The following is an 18,175-nucleotide window of genomic DNA, read 5'->3' as shown; positions in this document are numbered from 1 at the left end:
CTTCCGTTTTTTAGGGGTAAAATGCTAATAGCTAACACCAATACAGCTAAATACCCATATATTTCACTGAGCTGTTAATACATTGGCACCTTACACAATGTGATATTTTTTAACTATAACACCATAGTGAGAAAGGTGAATCTATGTTAAGTCTCCTATGCTTTTTATCTTAAATGAAATATTTTATATAAACTGGTTAACAAACAAACTGTCTGATTGATATCTTTATTAAACACTGTGTAAATCTTCTCCATGTCCAAAACAAGAGTTCTAGTGCTAACTGCTGGATGAGTGGGCAACCAGAAAAGAGAAGAAAAAACATTAATTTATTGTAGATTAAGGCTCTACACTTTGAAATAACATCTGGGTACACATGGGTATACCAGGCCATTTATTCAAGTAAAAATTCATTCGGAAAAGATAAGCGTAGATGTATGTCTATTGTGCAGTTTTAACTGTTACTCTTTTCTATAATTTATATTTTATTTCCACTGTGCCACATTCCTAATGTTGTCTTCCAACCAGTTTATATATTTTTAATACAGTTATTAATGTATACATATATTTAAATAATTTGTGAAGTTAGGTGTTAGCAATCTGACAGCATTTTCTCTCTTGTTTTCCCATCTTGCATAACTGCTTTTTAATGATATAGAATAATGAGAAATGGTTTAATTGGTTCAGGCAACTGTTATTTAAACAAAATCTTATTTTATTTACATATAAAGCATGTAAACATTTTTGAAAACATAAAAGACATTAATGAGGGAAATAAAGGACACAGTGTAGTCATGTGGAATAAATGTTAGTGTTTTCTATATCATATACGTTTTAAATATAAAAAAACAATTGTCATTGCATCTCATGGCCGCTAGATGGTATCATTAACCTTATTGGAAATGTACAACATGCCATCGCTACTACTCAGAAGTTTAGAAGATAGATTACTTTTACTTATAATAACTTTTTATTTGTGGCGTTAGTTTGTGTTCAGAATGTGTTTTAGTGCTGTTGTTTTCTGTTTTTTGTCTATTTTGGAATTTCAAGAATTTTCGCCATCATGATGGAAACTGTGCAGATACGGTGCCTTAAATAGCCTCTGTCTTCCTGCATGTGAAAAACTGACTTTGAAGTCAATGTCTAAGACTGGGAAATATAACTAAATTTGTTTGTTTTTTGTAACTGTTTGATATCAGAAGTACATTGAGGTTGAAAGATGTACTTTTGCCTCACATGAGTTGCCAGTACCAACAGTTCCAGAATTGGCCCAGATCCGCATGCACTCAGGGTATTTTGCTATAAATAAACAGCCACTGTGATTATCTTACATTGATTGTTTTATTGTATATTTAAATATTTATTATTAAAAGTTTCACTGTTGTTAAGGAAAATGCGTTTAATGACGATTAATTAAAACAAAATGTGTGACTAATTAACTAGTTAATTAATAAATCAAAAGCCATAAATAATTTTAAATATCGGAATATCACAGAATAAAATATTGCAATGTTAGTATTTTTTTCAATATCGTGCGGCCTTAATTTACATCCTTGTTTTAATATAAAATGTGTGCTACATATTGGGCTTATATCGACATCCGGCGGGAAGATTTATGCTGGACCTGGCAACCCTGTGCTCTGTGATCCGCCTGGTCACCATTTGAGCGCAGAGACTGAAGAGCCGCTGACCGGTGCTGGAGGTCCGCTGTACCGGCCGGTCCCTCACTCCACCACCGCCACCTCTACCTCCAGCGCTGTAGCATGAAAACCATGCTCACCTTTATCTCTACCGTGCTCAGAGGCGCTGCCGCTAAGAACGTACGTATTTCACTGTGTGTGTGTGTGTGTGTGTGTGTGTGTGTGTGTGTGTGTGTGTGTGTGTGTGTGTGTGTGTGTGTTACTGATGCAGAAACTGTCACTCAGCTAGTTTAGCTCCTCGGCTAACAACAGCCGGTAAAGCTAAGCTGCCGGCTGACTAAATTCCCATTGACCTTGGCTTGTACTGCCCTGCTAGCTAGTAGCCACAAAGCACGCTAGCAAAGCATACAGAGCTAAAATAATACAGAGCTGACTGATATCTCAGCATATTGTGGAGAAAGGAAGCTGGTAATATTAGAGATGCTGATCTGTCCAGCAGGTGCTGCTGTTCTATTGTACAATATCAGCGAGTTGCAGAATTTTATCATCTTCTTTATTCCTCTGTTTAACCATTTCTCCAGCCTGTTTGTCCCAAGTCACAACATAGCTGTTCAAATCTATTTAAACCTCTTATACTGTAAGAAAACAACACTAACACACTGTGTTATAAAATGGTTATGACCCTGGTTTATAAAATGTGCTGTTGGGCCAGCCTGCAAACTCAAACCTGACTCTCAAACCCCGTGCTCATAACACATAACATAACATAACATAAAACATAACATTTATGTTTAACAAATATTGTGATATTTTATGTTTTCCAAATCGATGCACCCACATAAATATATTGCACTAATTATATTAATGTATAGTTTTGACTGGAACTAAATACATCTAAATTATCACTTTTAAGAAAATCCAACAACAAACTGTTTTGGTAATTATATCTACCTTTTGAGATTCATAATATTCTTTTGTTTACCACTAAATGACACAAGATGTCACATTTATTTATTTTTTGTTTACTAACTAAAACTGTTTTTCCATTTGTTGTCTCAAGGCAACATTATGCAGCTAGATATTAATGTAATAATAATAATGCTGTGATGGTTAGTATGTTCCTTCCAAAAAATATATTCCATGGAAAGTTAAGTTAATTAGACTTTTTCAATGAATTTGCGTAGCCATTAGGAATACAGATATGGCAATCAAACATAAAACTTTTTTAAAATCTGAATCTACCTGTATTTAGCCTTTATATTACTGTTTCAGATATGGTTAAATTTAATGGAGATATTTTGGTTCAGTTGTTCAGCATTTTTACATATTCGTTCTTAAATAGTTTTACTTATTTACATATTCTCCTCGTCTGGAGTTAAATGAAAACATGATCATATTTCTGTACAACATGGAAACACCTATCTGATGTTCTTAAAGGAATTATATTTTGATACCCATATGGGTTTTATTTTTACTGTGCACCTACGGTAAGTGGACAATATGACATTATTTCTTTATGAAGATAAACTACATGTTTTTTTAAGCATATTGAAAATGTCTTGAGGCATTGTTCCCAAAACCTGGACATTATAAAGCCAAGGAAATGTCTAGAGTGAAAAAATTAAGAAATGGATATGTGGTGTCAAATGTCGATATTTTTATTGAATTAAAAACACTCTAAACTCCTTAAGATCCCCCCCATTGTTTAACTATTAGTTACTAATAGTTAACTAATAATTGTTTAACTATTCATTACTCTATGTGGTGGCGATAACTAAATGAGTAGGCTAAACCTGAAGTGAAACAGACGTCAGTAAATCCATACTATAATTTCTGATATTTGCTTATTTTAGGAGTATTGGGATATATAGAGTATCGTAGAATCACAGTATCGTGATTCATCATTGTTATCCTGGGCAACGTTTCTTAAAAATATTGTATCGTAAGATGCTCTGTGATCCCCACTTCTAATTTTAAGTGTATCTTTATATCTTTACAAGTTTATTTTTGTCAATGTACCAATTTTCTGCATGTCACCATGTGTAGAATTCCTTGAAATATACTGGAAAATGTTGTGGTCAAAGATCTATTTATATATTATACGTTTATATATTATATATTATGAGGAGTGAATAGTAGTGTAGCAGACCACCCCTCCCACGTCTTCTCAATGTTGTGTTTTCTTTCTGTGGTTGCTTTATAGGCTGCTCAAACAGTGTCAGAGGTAAGATGTAAGTGAGGCTGTAGTGCTTTGGTGCAGTATTGTGCTTATAGATTTAATGCTGTTTGTACTGTTTACTCCCATCAGGGTCAGATGTTTAAGTCTTTCTGCTCTGTTTAGCTCTGTGGTTGTGGTCCAGTCGCAGTTTTATACATGTGCGTACGTGCTGCATATTGGACTTGTATTGTTGTGGCTTTGTCCTAGAAGAAGGTGTGTAGGTGAAATAGCTGGTAGAGAAAGTGAACTATTGCAGTGTTACTGGAGGAAGACTCATGTTTTCCTGCTCTTTCACTGCAAGGACGTACATATTGAGGAGTGTTAGTTGTATGTAATGATTAGGCAGTTCTCTACACTGGCCTTATTGGCTGGTTCTTTTCTCCCCAGTCGTCCACACACAGAGCTGTTCTTCAGCTGCTGACGGCCATGTCTGAGTTTGCTGACTTTACCTCTCCACATGATCCAGCAGCGCCATCTCAGCCTCCCCTATCTTCTGTTAGTACCAGAGCTATAGATCTATAGATCATGATGATACAGGATTCTGCACACTCAATAATGCCTGGTTGAGCCACAGATAGATTGGAAGAGACTTAATATATATTGAGGAAACAGAATTCGATTATGATTACATTAATCAGCTGTGAATTTTCAGATGTACCATATTTCAACAAGCCTTGCTATCCGAGGACAACTGTTCTTTGTCTCTTAGTGTTCATGGTTCACTTCAGGCCTCTTGAGTCTTTCAGCTACTGTCATGAATATGAATCAAATCCATATTAACCTTACATACCACTGATTAGAAAATTAGAAAAAAAATATATAAACCACAGTACAAGTAACTGGATTAGAACAGCAGTTTTGTTAACATATTATCTGCAAATATTTTAAATATACTGTGTGGAAAACTAGAAATTACAATTGCTTAAGTCTTCTCTTGAACTCTCTTCCTGCTCTACCCCCCATCCCAATCCTGCCAACAGCACACACACTCTCATCATCCTGACCCCACATCCTCCCACCAACACAGTACTGAAACTCTGCACTAGAACACACACAGTACTGTAACTTTTGTAAAAGGACCTGCACTACACACCCAATACCTGCACTACTGTTACGCTGCACTGTCATACACACTTTAATTCCCCAAGAACTGGGAACTTTAAGAACTTTACCAGCCTTAAGCTAGATACAACATTGCACTACTGTTATACGGGTTCTATTTATATTGTCACTTGATCTTAATCACCATTAATATTGCACTATTATCTTCTGTCTCACAAATGTCTATTGTGTTTTGTTGTATTGTACATATAGTGTCTCCCACTCATTTAGATTTAGATTATATATTTATTTCTTTTTATTTCTATTTATATATCTATTTCACCCCCACCACTACTGCACCTTGTTCTGTCTCATGTATGTCTGTGTCCCTGCTGCTGTATTGTACACATAGTGTCTCCCCTTTTTCTTTATTTTTCTTTATTATCCATTATCTGTACTTGCTGTAAAATTGGGAAGGAGAGTAACATAATTTCAATTCTATGTATGTCCTGTACATATGCAGCATTGACAATAAAACTACTTGACTTGACTTGACTTGACTTGACTCTTCTTTTTCCCTCAGGGCTCAAGAGTGGTGGTCTCAACCCGCTCATATGCCGACTTCACTCCCCAGGCCAGCTTTGACGTCAAGGTAAAGATACATGTGTAGTTTTATATGTGGTTTTCAGTATGTCCCACATTTTTTTATGTTTCACAATTTTTCAAGTGTTTTTACACTCACTTTATGTCACTGCCCACACACTTCTATGTGTTCTTTACATGGATATAAATCTGTGCAATCACTAGAGGCCAGCTCAGAGTCAAAGTCTGTTCCACTATAAGTTCCTTTTCTGCAGGAGTTTCTTCATCATGTCTATAGAGTAGAATAGGCAGAGTAGAAAGTGAAGGCTTGGCCCAAATCTGTATACTAATTCACCTTTGAGCATAAATGAGCCTTAAAGCAGTGATGTCATGTTATGAATATGTTTTTTAAAAAATAATATAAAAAAATATTTGGTTACAAATGATCAAAAATGCAAAAATGCCCCAACATATAATTTTGAACTTTCACTCATTTTATAAAATAAAGACATTTCACAATATACAGGTCACCTCCTAATACACACTGTCTCTCTCTCTCTCTCTCTCTCTCTATATATATATATATATATATATATATATATATATATATACTTATATTAACTTAGCTGCTAGAATAATATACTAAAATCACAGTTTCTGTAATGTCACTAATATACTGTATTTATAAAAAGCAGCTTTGTTTTACCCACCAATCTTGAAATTATCAAAAAAGGAATGCCATTTACTTACCACGGATATACAGTGAATAGGCAATAACAAAACAGCCTGGTCAAAACCTAGGGATATACAGAAGTATGTAAGTACAGAAGTTTGTTTTAATATCTGAATTAATATCTGTATCTAATGAATTTTAGAAGAAAACTTGAACCTTGTTAGTGGATAGATTTCCATTATTTGTAATATTTTGCCGGGCATTCATGTCTTTCAGAAATGTGACCTGCACCGCCTGGACCAGGGCCCGCCCTCACAGGCTGTGATGACGAGAGAGCAGGGGCTGAAGTATTACCGTGTCATGCAGACCATGAGACGCATGGAGCTGAAAGCAGACCAGCTGTACAAACAGAAGATCATCCGAGGCTTCTGCCACCTTTATGATGGACAGGTGAGATGCTGGAGTTTCATTAGCCTGCTTTTCTAGCTCAGTTTTAAACATTCTGTTTAGCATTGGTTTAAAGCTAAGAAAGGCACAATGTACTTCAGTAAAACAGTTTATTTTTTCATTTATTACTAATAAAAACCACAATCACCTGTTGTGTTGGGCACATATGGAATTCCTATCCTCACAGTTAACACACACATATGCACACTAGTGAATAAACACACACTTTGGACAGTAAACACATATTCCCACAATAGCTGCCTCTGATAAATTCATGTTTATCTGCTCCATGTTGTGTATCTTAGAAGCTTCATAAACAGTCTGCTAATTCAATGTCTCTTAACTGCTGGGCTGTGTAACAAAAGTGGGCTGTTAAGCACCCTCTAGTGGTCCACAGCCTTATACTCAAGGCATGGCATCAGTTTGTAGTGGGTGGAAATTAAATAGATTAAAAAAAACAAGCATTTTAAAACCCTCTAAACTGAAAGGTCAAGATTTCAATATTAGTAGCTGCGAAATTAAAGAGAAGGAACACTTTACGATTTGAAAAACCCAAAGTTTTGTGTTTACCACAGGCCGTCCAGATTTTTTTTATACCAAAGAGGCTTTCAGTTGGAAAAAGTTTTTAATCAGTTAAATGTTTCACAAATGCTTCACAAATGAGAGATTGATTTATTCAATGTATATATTCAATAGTCAAATGTTGCAGAAATTTCTCTTATTTCAGAAACTAAATAGGGCAGCATTTAAGATGTTGTCGGGCCATGTTCTGGACATAGCCTAAAAGAATGACTCCCTCACTCATTACTTGCTGTGGTATTCAGATATGTAATTTTCACTTTGATTTCATTTTAGAAATAAAAGGGTGTCTTGTGACTTTTGACTCTACCTGTATATTAAGAATATACTAATTTAAATGAGCTGGACCAAATAATCCCAAACCTGGATTAACATGTTAAATAAATTTCCTCATTCTGTACCCACATGATCAGATTCCCACAAAACACGTTCACACTCAATACAAGCTTCCTACACTGATCGTTGTCCTTGTATTTTGTTTCAGGAGGCTTGTGCTATGGGCATTGAGGCAGGCATTAATCCCACTGACCACCTGATCACAGCGTATCGAGCTCATGGGTACACCTACACTCGAGGAGTGTCTGTTAAGGAGATCCTGGCTGAGCTCACAGGTTTGTTTTCTTTTATATAAGATTAAACACACAGTGTTTCACAATGTTTTATCTTCAAACCACTTTTGATCATCCTTTCTGAGAGAGCTTTCTAGGACAGTGTTTATGCAAAAGTTTGCCACTGCTGCTTCAGAATTTTATTAAGTTATGGCATTTGATGAATCAAATAAGTCCTACTGTTTCTACACATCTGACTAGAGGGAGAGAAATAAGGAAGGCTTGGAGAAGACAGAATAAAGAAAATCACATTTTTAATGTAATAAAAAACCTGTTGCACAATTGAATGACTGGCACCACATTCAAAAATGTTATAATAAGGCATCCAGATGTATGACTCTAAGCACTGTTTAATTCCCCGAAACCCCACAAAACTCCACGCTGCATTTTGACAGTACTACATTACATTTAAAGGTGGATAACACATGACTTTACACAGAATTTATACAGCGATGGCAGCCAGTTTTGCTAAGTCTAAGTTAATGCCAAACATTCACACAAAGCAATTCAGACTGTTCTCATACAGAGTTTCCCAATGGTGGAACAAAATTCCTTCCCTATATAAAGATGTTTTTACCTTTAACTTCTATTACTTTTGTACTTTACTATTGTAAGTCGCTTTGGACAAAAGCATCTGCCAAATGTAATGTAATGTAATAACTCAGCTAGCAACCCCTGAACAGCATGCATGTTTCAGCTCGAAAATCAGTAAAACAGAGGTACTATACTAAGTTAAGTGATTATAAGTGATTCTGAATGCTTTATTTCTTTTAATTTATGTGAGTGTAAAAATGATCTTGAACCTCCCGTAACGGACTGTCAGTGTTCATCTGGCAGGGTTGGTGGCACAAATACTAAAGCTAAAATATTTAATATGTACGTGCATTAGTAAATAATTTTTGCTAGTAGTTTGTGATCTTATAAAGATAATCCACAGTCCCACAATTGTGTGGTGCCAGCCTGGATGCCACACAGGCATTCAAATATCCCACAGCATACTGATTACAAAAATGATGTATTTATAATAATTTATAATACTAAACTTAGTTTACAGTAATTTGTGAACTTAACTAGTGTACCACTATTTATCATCCCCATCACCGATAAATATGCACAGGTTTTGTCAGGCAATGTTTATATTTAAAATGAAAAGGATTTAGTGAAGCTTTTCTTTAAGAGCCTTTTTCCAGCCAGAGATTATTTTTATTCTCAGAATGAAAAGCATTTTGTGGGGTATTTAAAGTTCGAGTGCATATCAGTCCATGACTGAATCATATCTTTTTATAATCATCCTCAGGCCGAAAGGGTGGAGTGGCAAAAGGTAAAGGGGGCTCGATGCACATGTACGCAAAGCACTTCTACGGTGGAAATGGAATCGTGGGAGCTCAGGTGAGATTCACTCATCTCTATCGGTTTAACTATCATAGGACTGTGGACATTTTGCAGAAACACTGGGGCTCAACTGGTCCTGTAGATTTATCTGTGTTGCTGAAAAATGCAAAACTTATAGTGCTGATTTTAAATGACTTGTATTATATTATAGGGGTGGGAATCTTGGGGTATCTCAAGGTAAGATATAATATGTTTGCCAAGATAACGATGATTTAATGCAACTTAGAGCTAAGATTGTCTGCCCGAACCCGACCTGACCTGAGGCCGGGTCGGTTCGGGCCGAGATTTCCCACCACATTCCACGGGCCGGGTCGGGTCCGGCTCCAGAAAATAGTGTGAGATGTAGGCATCTGTTTTTTAATTCTATTTTTATTTTTAAATAAAGCTCTGGTGTGATAATCACAATGTTGCTAAGTAACCAATTATTATTGTTAACGAAAACGAACCCAATAATGAAAACTAAAAGTGAAAAAACTAATTTATTACAGTTGTACAGCGAGGGGTGTTGTGCCGATTCTCTCCGCTAAGCGGGGGTATGATTTAGCAGGGAGTCGGGTTCGGCACAACAGCGGCAGTGCAGCGGCACCTTGCGGTCCGCGGTGTTAGTTGTAAGCGCTCACGCTAGCTGAAAAATACGACAGAAAACACTGAGGGAGCTGTAGAATTATGTATGGGACTAGAATATGAGCACGAGGAGATAAAAGAGAAACAGGAGATACAGTATGTGAGAACCTTTACCTGTGAGTAGCTCATACACCAGAACACGCAAATCTCTCTCTGTCTCTCTCTCTCTCTCTCTGTCTCTCTCTCTCTCTCTCTCTCTGTCTCTCTCTCTCTCTCTCTCTCTCTCTTTCTCTCTCGCACGTGACGTGCACTGTGTGTAGCTGTTCTTAAAAATCATTTTAATTAAATAATAGTTCTATGCTTCTATGTTACAGTGTTATTTAACATAATTCTGATCATATTTCGCTCATTCAATCAGCCCGAAAACAGCCAGTTCATGGGGTGGATCGGGTCGGGCTCGGGCTCATAATGACAGTTTATGGTTCGGGTTGGGTCGGGCTCAGGCAGAACGTGCACGGGCTCGGGCTGGGTCGGGTCGGATTTTTTGGGCCCGATCTAACCTCTAATGCCACTGTGATTCAGCAATAATCGATGAACTGGAAGACAATTCTCTTTAATGCTTCATAGCATTTGTGTTACTGAAGAGGAGAAAATACTACTAATAAGCAAATACTAGGAATTATAAGTTTCACAGAATACATTTTTAATAGACAGTGCAACTTACAGAATGCTCCATATAAAATGATTTTGCCCCTACTATTACACCCCTAATCGAAACAATACAATATATTGCAATATTGATATTTTTTCCCACTCCTATTGTATAATGTAATGGTATCTCTAAGCACAAACCCAACCCTTAGCATAAGGAGACTGCATTGATTGTCAGACCTTTAGCCCCCAGCCACACAAATCTGGATTTAAAAAATATATATGTATATCTGCTTAAAAAGCAAACATATAAAAATCTAAAGCTAAAAGCCTCCCATTTATTTAAGTATGATGTTTTTAGGTGAAATGTGATGTAATGAAATGTAAGTACCAATTTAACTATAATTGCAGCTCTTTCATGTGATTACTGCAGTGTTGTGAGATATTTGTTTTTTATTATCAGGTTCCTCTCGGTGCTGGTGTGGCCCTTGCTTGTCAGTACAAGGGCAATAATGAAGTCTGCGTCACACTCTATGGAGATGGCGCCGCTAACCAGGTCAGAAAGCTCTTTGTGAAAGTGACCTCTGTAGTGAGCAGTAGAGGGTGAATGACATTCCTTTGTTAATATCTTTTTTTTGTGCTCATACCAGGGTCAGATATTTGAGGCTTTCAATATGGCTTCACTGTGGAAACTCCCCTGCATCTTCATCTGTGAGAACAATAAGTACGGTATGGGAACCTCAGTGGAGCGAGCCTCCGCCAGCACTGACTACTACAAGAGAGGAGACTTCATTCCTGGACTGAGGGTACAATTACTACACAGTTAGAAGTCACTGATTTTTTTGCCATTAAGAAAAACATGTAATTTAAAAATATTTTTTGTGTATAATAATGTTTGATGTGGACTCAGTGGTAATGGGGATATTTATTTTTATTATTGACTTTTTTTATGTTATACCATTTTATTACCGGTATATTATGTTATTTTGACATGTATATACTGCTCTATAGAAAAACATTTTTGGCATTTTATTTGCTACATTTAACATATAAAAGAAGACATTAAATGTTCTACAGCTCTGGAAAAAAAATAAGAGACCACTTTAGTTTCTAAATCAGTTAGTTTAATTTTACTATTTATAGGTATATGTGTAAGTAAAATGATCATTGTTGTTTTATTCTAGAAAGTATGGACAACATTTCTCCCAAATTCCAAATAAAAATGTTGTCATTTAGAGCATTTATTTGCAGAAAATGAGAAATGGCTAAAATAAAAAAAAAGATGCCGAGCTTTCAGACCTCAAATAATGCAAAGAAAACAAGTTCATATTCATAAAGTTTTAAGAGTTCAGCAATCAATATTTGGTGGAGTAACCCTGGTTTTTAATCACAGTTTTCATGCATCTTGGCATGTTCTCCTCCACCAGTCTTACACACTGCTTTTGGATAACTTTATGTCACTCCTGGTGCAAAAATTCAAGCAGTTCAGCTTGGTTTGATGGCTTGTGATCATTCATCTTCCTCTTGATTATATTCCAGAGGTTTTCAATTTGGTAAAATCAAAAGTGGTCTCTTATTTTTCCTTCTAATTAATATGAGCATTTGTTCTCTTTTGTTCTGTTTCGATGATGTGTAAATTTAACAGCGCAAATAGAAGAAATAGAAATTGGGCCTTATTAATTAATATCATCTTTTCATTTTTAATTTTCACACATTTGTTTTTAAGAAAACATTGGAAAATGGCAGAATCTATAAATATATATAAAAAAGAAAGTGGAACAAGAGCAATATAGGCCCAGATATTATTTGGGTGCAATAAATCTAACTGCATCAGCAAAAGGGTTATAGTATCTGTACACCATAAGAGGTGGTGTAACTGTTAATCCAACAGCTCTGCTCTGTTCTCCAGGTGGATGGCATGGACGTTCTTTGTGTGAGAGAAGCTACCAAGTTTGCAGCAGATTATTGCAGATCAGGAAAGGTAAGTTTACTTAGTGTTCAGTTCAAATACCACCCACAGGCCTACATCACTAGAAGTGTTTAGCTCAGACTGCAGCGCTGTGTGATAAAACTTGCTGACCTATTCGAGAAACAAATGTAACTCTTGGGCTCTTTGTTGACCCGGTCGTGACCCGTCCGCTCCAGGGTCCCATACTTATGGAGCTCCAGACCTATCGTTACCATGGACACAGCATGAGCGACCCAGGGGTCAGGTGAGGTTAGCTTTTGACCTTTCCCCAGTGGCAGTCGCTCCCCTGCTTTCCTCCCATGACTCGTCCACCGGTGCTGTTTATTAATAAGCTCAAACCCAGCCTCCCTGAACACACCCTTCCTGTTCATGCGTCGATATTTCTCCCAGCTTTCACTAGCTGTAGCTGTAGCTTTAGCAAGGTAGCAGTTCCTTTTTCTTTTTCATTTAGTTTCTCCACTAATCTTTACTCTTCTCCTCCAGCTACCGAACACGTGAGGAGATCCAGGAGGTGCGCAGTAAGAGTGACCCTATCTCCATGCTGAAGGATCGAATGATCAACAACAATATGGCCAGTTTGGAAGAAATTAAGGTGCATCTGCACTGTGTACACTCACAACACTGGATAGGGTGGAGTGGAAATTGACTGTTAATATTCTCTACAAAATATATTCAACGATAGATCTTAAAAATAAAGAACCATTTATGGTTCCAAAAAGAATAGAGCTGCACAAAATCCATATTTTCTTTATGGGAATATGTCAGTATCAGTTACAGCTGTACAGCCAATAGCAAAATAGCAATAAAATATGTATTAATTGAAACTATTAAAAAACTCATATCAACAGTATACCTCTATATAGGTAGTTTAATTTAGCAGTTTTTCCACAAGAGGGCAGAAGTAGCGCTTTGGTGTGCATTATTTGAAAATCATTGAACTACACCTGTGATGAACAAGTGCATGTTTGCAGCTACATACATAATTAATTCAAATATCGGTTCAATTAAACAGTAATGACAGAAACAACTAGATTTTTGTTAACGTAATTTATGGATCTTTTCATTCTTGTCTTGAAAACGAGGATTGCTCTATTTTTATGGAATTGCTGACATATTCATTTGTTCAAGTGGTATGTTTAATTGCACAAATAGCAATAGCATCCTCTCCAAACTTATGCCTTGCATCTGGAAAATGTTGCTATTTGGAACGGCTGACTCGCTAATTTCAACTGAATTTTGCTGTCTGTCTGTCTAGCCTCTTATAAAATCACTACCTTTGTTTTAAGTGTGTGGTAAGAATTTCACATATTTACTCATTCACACGTCATTTGTTTTTCTTTCCTCTTCAAAATAGGAAATTGACGCAGAGGTCCGTAAGGAGATTGAGGAGGCGGCACAGTTCGCCACGTCTGACCCCGAGCCCCCGCTGGACGACCTGTGCAACCACATCTTCTATAATGAGCCACCCATGGAGGTGCGTGGTACCAACCCTTGGTCCAAGCTCAAGTCTGTCAGCTAAAAATCACCAGCTGCCCTCGCCTCCTCATGAGCACCTTAGAGCCAGCCATGCAGTTTTATCCCTGAGCACTGATGTCCAGAGATCATTAACTGCAGACGCACAAAATCCCAGAGATTTTTGTAGCATTCAGAGAGCCAAATGTTATACATTCCTGAGAGCACTCACATGTTATTTATGTACTTTGTGATTAACGGTGTATGACATTTTAGATAGAAATGTGAGATTGTTGTAATATTAAGAATGTAGCTGCTCTGCCTCGTCATGGTTATTAATGTGTTTTTGAATCCCGACATCTAGAATATGAAAAATATGTCTGAATGGGTGCTGTCTGTGTTTTACAAGTTGTGTTTTGGGAAACAAAATCATACTTTGGTCTTAATATTAAGTATGCCAGATGAAGTGATAATTTGACAAAATGCCAGTAAAACTCTACATCAGGGTGTCAACCAATACCTATGATGTAGTTTATAAAATTACGATTTTATGAATAGAAATAAGCATAATAGATTCGTTCACTAGTAAACTTAGACACATATGACCAAATTCTGTTGTTTTTTATATCATTTAAAACAGCAATAAAAAATGTGTTTGTAACATTAGAACATTAATCCTGTTGGATGTGGTTGGTCCTTCTTGGTGGTATGCTGACGTTACCCTGGATACCGTGGCTCTTGATACATCACAAAGACTTGCTGTCTTGGTCACAGATGCGCCAGCAAGACGTGCACCAACAATTTGTTCTCTTTTGAACTCTGATATGTCACCCATAATGTTGTGTGCATTGCAATATTTTGAGTAAATCTGTGCTCTTACTCTGCTAATTGAACCTTCACACTCTGCTCTTTTGGTGCAATGTGCAATTAATGAAGATTGGCCACCAGGCTGCTCCAATTTAGCCATGAAACCCCCCACACTAAAATGACAGGTGTTTCAGTTTCATTGTCCAACCCCTGTATATGGCATCATTATTAGTATCAGGTCAGCAGTGGCATAACTAGAATCTTATATTAACCCATATATGTAAATTCATGTTTTGATAAAATACTCTGTCAGAAAAAGGTACTTAAGTAACATTTCTGTACACTCAAAGTACAAAGTGATTCTTCAGATTATCAGTTAGAAAAAACAAATGCAAAGAAATATATTACAAATGTGTCCCTAAACTAAAGGCACTTAAGTTAATCCCTTACGTTAAATAAATACATGTTTTAAAAAAATACAAACTGTTTTACGATTTAAAATAAATTTAAAAGTAATAATAATTTACTTTAGTATCTATGTAACATCTCTCCAACATTAGGCCAATACCAGCAGAAGCTACTGGATCTGATTTTGTGAAGAGAAAAAAAGGTCAGATTCAGTTCTGTAACAAACATGCTGTATTTAAACATCACTTGCTTATGCTCACACAGATTTGTGATGGTGTGAGCTGTCTTCCTGTTTCTTCCTGTGGGTTAGTCGAATGTTTGAGTAGTTTGATAACATTATAGTCTACTTTCAAAGAAAGAATTAATTATATATAATTTGTAGGTGTTTGCATTTTTCATATTGTTCTTACTTTCTGATTTCAGTTGTAATTTAAACTATTTTAAGCAAGACAGTGAATGAGTTTGTGTCTACAAGCTTTTAAACATATACTGAATAAAAAACGTTAAAAGATTAAAATATTTTTTCATTAATTGCAATGTAATATAATTGTTTTTTTGGACTGGACCAAACACAGTTCGGGTAATCAGAATTTTGCACAGAACTGTAGCTACAATATTTGTCTATATTATTTGTATCATTCGGTTAATTTTTCACAGTGCCCTGATGATGATTTAGCACATTTTCCTTATGTGATGCACACTGTTTCTAAATAAGCAGCTTCACATAAACACACACAATCCACAGCTCACAAACGGTATATCTCAAGTTCCTTTGTACTTTTAGAATATTTTTAGATTCAAGCTCATAAGAAATTGAAAGAGGTGCACATTTATGAGATTCATTTATAAAATACAACTGTGCACAGTGTGGCTGGTGAGCTTTTGTCTGAAAAGAACACTTATAACCCAATGGAACTTCAGAAGAGACCGTTACTTGGTCAGTGCAGTACATACTGTAGTATTATGGCTTTTGCGGCTCCAGTAAGTCAGTTGGTGCATCCACAGACACAGAAACGTATGGTTTCACTTCAGCATTATCCTAACACACGCTGTCTCAGTACTGTGTTGCTATGTTGGTGCTAGCTGTAACACCTCAGCACAGCCTAATGTATGCTGTAGTAGATCAGTCCAAATCATACCAGTGCACTGATTTATGCTGTATTTTACTTCAGAAACATTAGCTAGATGTAAAGCCTTACACTGCTCATGTCAGACTGTGACTACTGTACAAAAACACAACAACAACAAGAATATCAAAAGATGGACTTCAGCCATGTGTGTGTGTGTGTGTGTGCGTGTGTGTAATTTGGAAAATAAAAAACTGTGTGTTTACTGGCCTGACCAGAGCACCATCCTGGAGAGTGTCTTCTGTTTATTGCTAATTCAAAATTGCATATTAGGAAGTGCAGTTTTTTTGGTTTTGCAAATGGAAAACAGAGTGGAGAATAGTCATTTTAGTACATTTAAATTGTTTTCTGATTCTTTAAGAGGGTTTTAGTCAGTGTCTAATACTGACATAATGTGGATGTAAGGGGAATAGCAGACTTGAGACATTATCAGATTATCTTGTGGGTCTTACAAATATAAAAAAAAATTACTTAAGGAAAATTAGCATGCAACAAAAAACGTGGTTAATCTGGAGGTGCAGCAAACGATTTTAATTGTTCATAGTAACATTGTTTATTTTAATTGCCATGATATTTGACCAAATTTTGCCATGACAAGATGCAAGGTAAGTATGGAGACAATATGACAAATATTAGGAGAGTTAAATATTATTAATTACTGAACATTTAGTACGTGTCTTCAGTCAGTTGAAAATAAAACAGTGTGAAGGTTGTGATTTCACTGGGATGTCTTTATGGGGTGAGTTTTCCCAGATGTGCACATGAAATTCTCACACACTTTTAAATAAATTATTTTGATATCCCGAGAGCTGTGAATTCTTAGACATGGTTTAATAAATAGCTTGATATTTTTATGAATATAGCTTAATGAATAAATAACTAATACCTAAATTATTACAAAGCATTAAAAAAAATTAAATTTAATTCAGTGTTGCATTAACGTTTATGACCTCTGCACAAAGCCTTCTCCAGCACATGTTTTATTATTATTATTATTTTTAATAATTATATATATATATATATATATATATATATATATATATATATATATATATATATATATATATATAGTAATAAAATATATTATAATATTATATAATATTATTATCATTGGTATTATTAACAATGTTCTTCTTCATCATCTTATTATTATTATTATTATTATTATTATTATTATTATTATTATTATTATTAGATTATTGTTATTAGTAGTAGTAGGAGTAATATATACGGCTATAAACTATATTTCTTACTAAAAAAATTATTTTTATCGTCCATTAAAAAAAACATACGGGACTTTAGTGACGTTAAAGCGCGTAGCGTCACAATATATTTTTTAAGGCTATAAACTATATTTTTATATGAATATTACAGTTATAACTTCTATAATAACAATAAATAATGTTCTTTTTATAATTATCATCGTTATTGTTAGTATATTTTGGGGGGGGAAAGCATACGGGTCTTTTAGCCGCGGGAGCGCGCACGGTGTATAAGATTCGATTTATTTGTTTTTATTTAAACTGTTTCTGAGCTTTACGGGCACAGCAGCAGTTTTTTCCGCTCCGGAGAGAGATTTGATCTACTACTACTGACCCACTGCCTGATTTATCCTTTGGATTGTTTAATTATCTACATTCCCTTTTAATTATTCTGTAATTGTTGTGTTTTCTGTGTTGTTGTTGCTTTTTTGTTTGTTTTTTTTGTTGTGTTTTTGTCTTTTTCAGGTAACCGGATCCGTTGTGAGGACCGACGCCCCGCGGTCGGATATGGACTTGCTGCGGACTTCCAGCGTCCATCCACCTGAGGTCAGTAAGCTCGAATTTCCCGCGTTTTCGACCAAATTCACCATCAGGAACTAAACTGAATAAAACTGAATAAAAGTCAGAAATAAAGCTGGAGATGGATCAGTATGAATTAAAGTGAGTATCTGTTCTGCAGGCGGAGTCTGGTGCTCCAGAGGCTTCACCTCCTCACACTCCGCCTCTTTCTGTAAGTATCTATTAAACTGCTACACCTC

The 18,175-nt window shown here is 35.9% G+C and overlaps 1 protein-coding gene across 2 annotated transcripts; it reads left to right on the top strand.

Moving 5' to 3' along the window:
- The first annotated feature begins 1,645 nt into the window (after positions 1-1,645).
- pdha1b (pyruvate dehydrogenase E1 subunit alpha 1b) lies at positions 1,646-15,389 on the top strand. 2 transcript variants are annotated; one of them, XM_007248951.3, is made up of 12 exons: positions 1,646-1,817; positions 3,841-3,861; positions 5,480-5,548; positions 6,428-6,601; positions 7,662-7,788; positions 9,083-9,174; positions 10,856-10,948; positions 11,043-11,198; positions 12,302-12,373; positions 12,538-12,605; positions 12,845-12,953; positions 13,716-15,389. In XM_007248951.3, the coding sequence occupies exons 1-12, from the start codon at positions 1,761-1,763 to the stop codon at positions 13,878-13,880; spliced, it is 1,203 nt and encodes a 400-aa protein (XP_007249013.3). In that variant the 5' UTR covers positions 1,646-1,760; the 3' UTR covers positions 13,881-15,389. The 2 variants fall into 2 exon arrangements, with proteins under 2 accessions (XP_007249013.3, XP_049342248.1); XM_049486291.1 differs by lacking the exon at positions 3,841-3,861 and having other exon boundaries at positions 1,647-1,817.
- Positions 15,390-18,175: the final 2,786 nt, after the last annotated feature.

This window comes from Astyanax mexicanus, chromosome 1 (assembly GCF_023375975.1).
Source record: "Astyanax mexicanus isolate ESR-SI-001 chromosome 1, AstMex3_surface, whole genome shotgun sequence".
Taxonomy (NCBI): domain Eukaryota; kingdom Metazoa; phylum Chordata; class Actinopteri; order Characiformes; family Acestrorhamphidae; genus Astyanax; species Astyanax mexicanus.
The sequence above is the reverse complement of the archived record's forward strand: the minus strand, read 5'-3'. Positions and strand labels throughout refer to the sequence as shown.

Coding starts and splice junctions, on each gene's coding strand:
- pdha1b (XM_007248951.3), top strand. CDS start 1,761: ATGAAAACCATGCTCACCTTTATCTCTACCGTGCTCAGAGGCGCTGCC. Junction 10,949..11,042: donor GAGATGGCGCCGCTAACCAG/GTCAGAAAGCTC, acceptor TGCTCATACCAG/GGTCAGATATTTGAGGCTTT. Junction 11,199..12,301: donor ACTTCATTCCTGGACTGAGG/GTACAATTACTA, acceptor TCTGTTCTCCAG/GTGGATGGCATGGACGTTCT.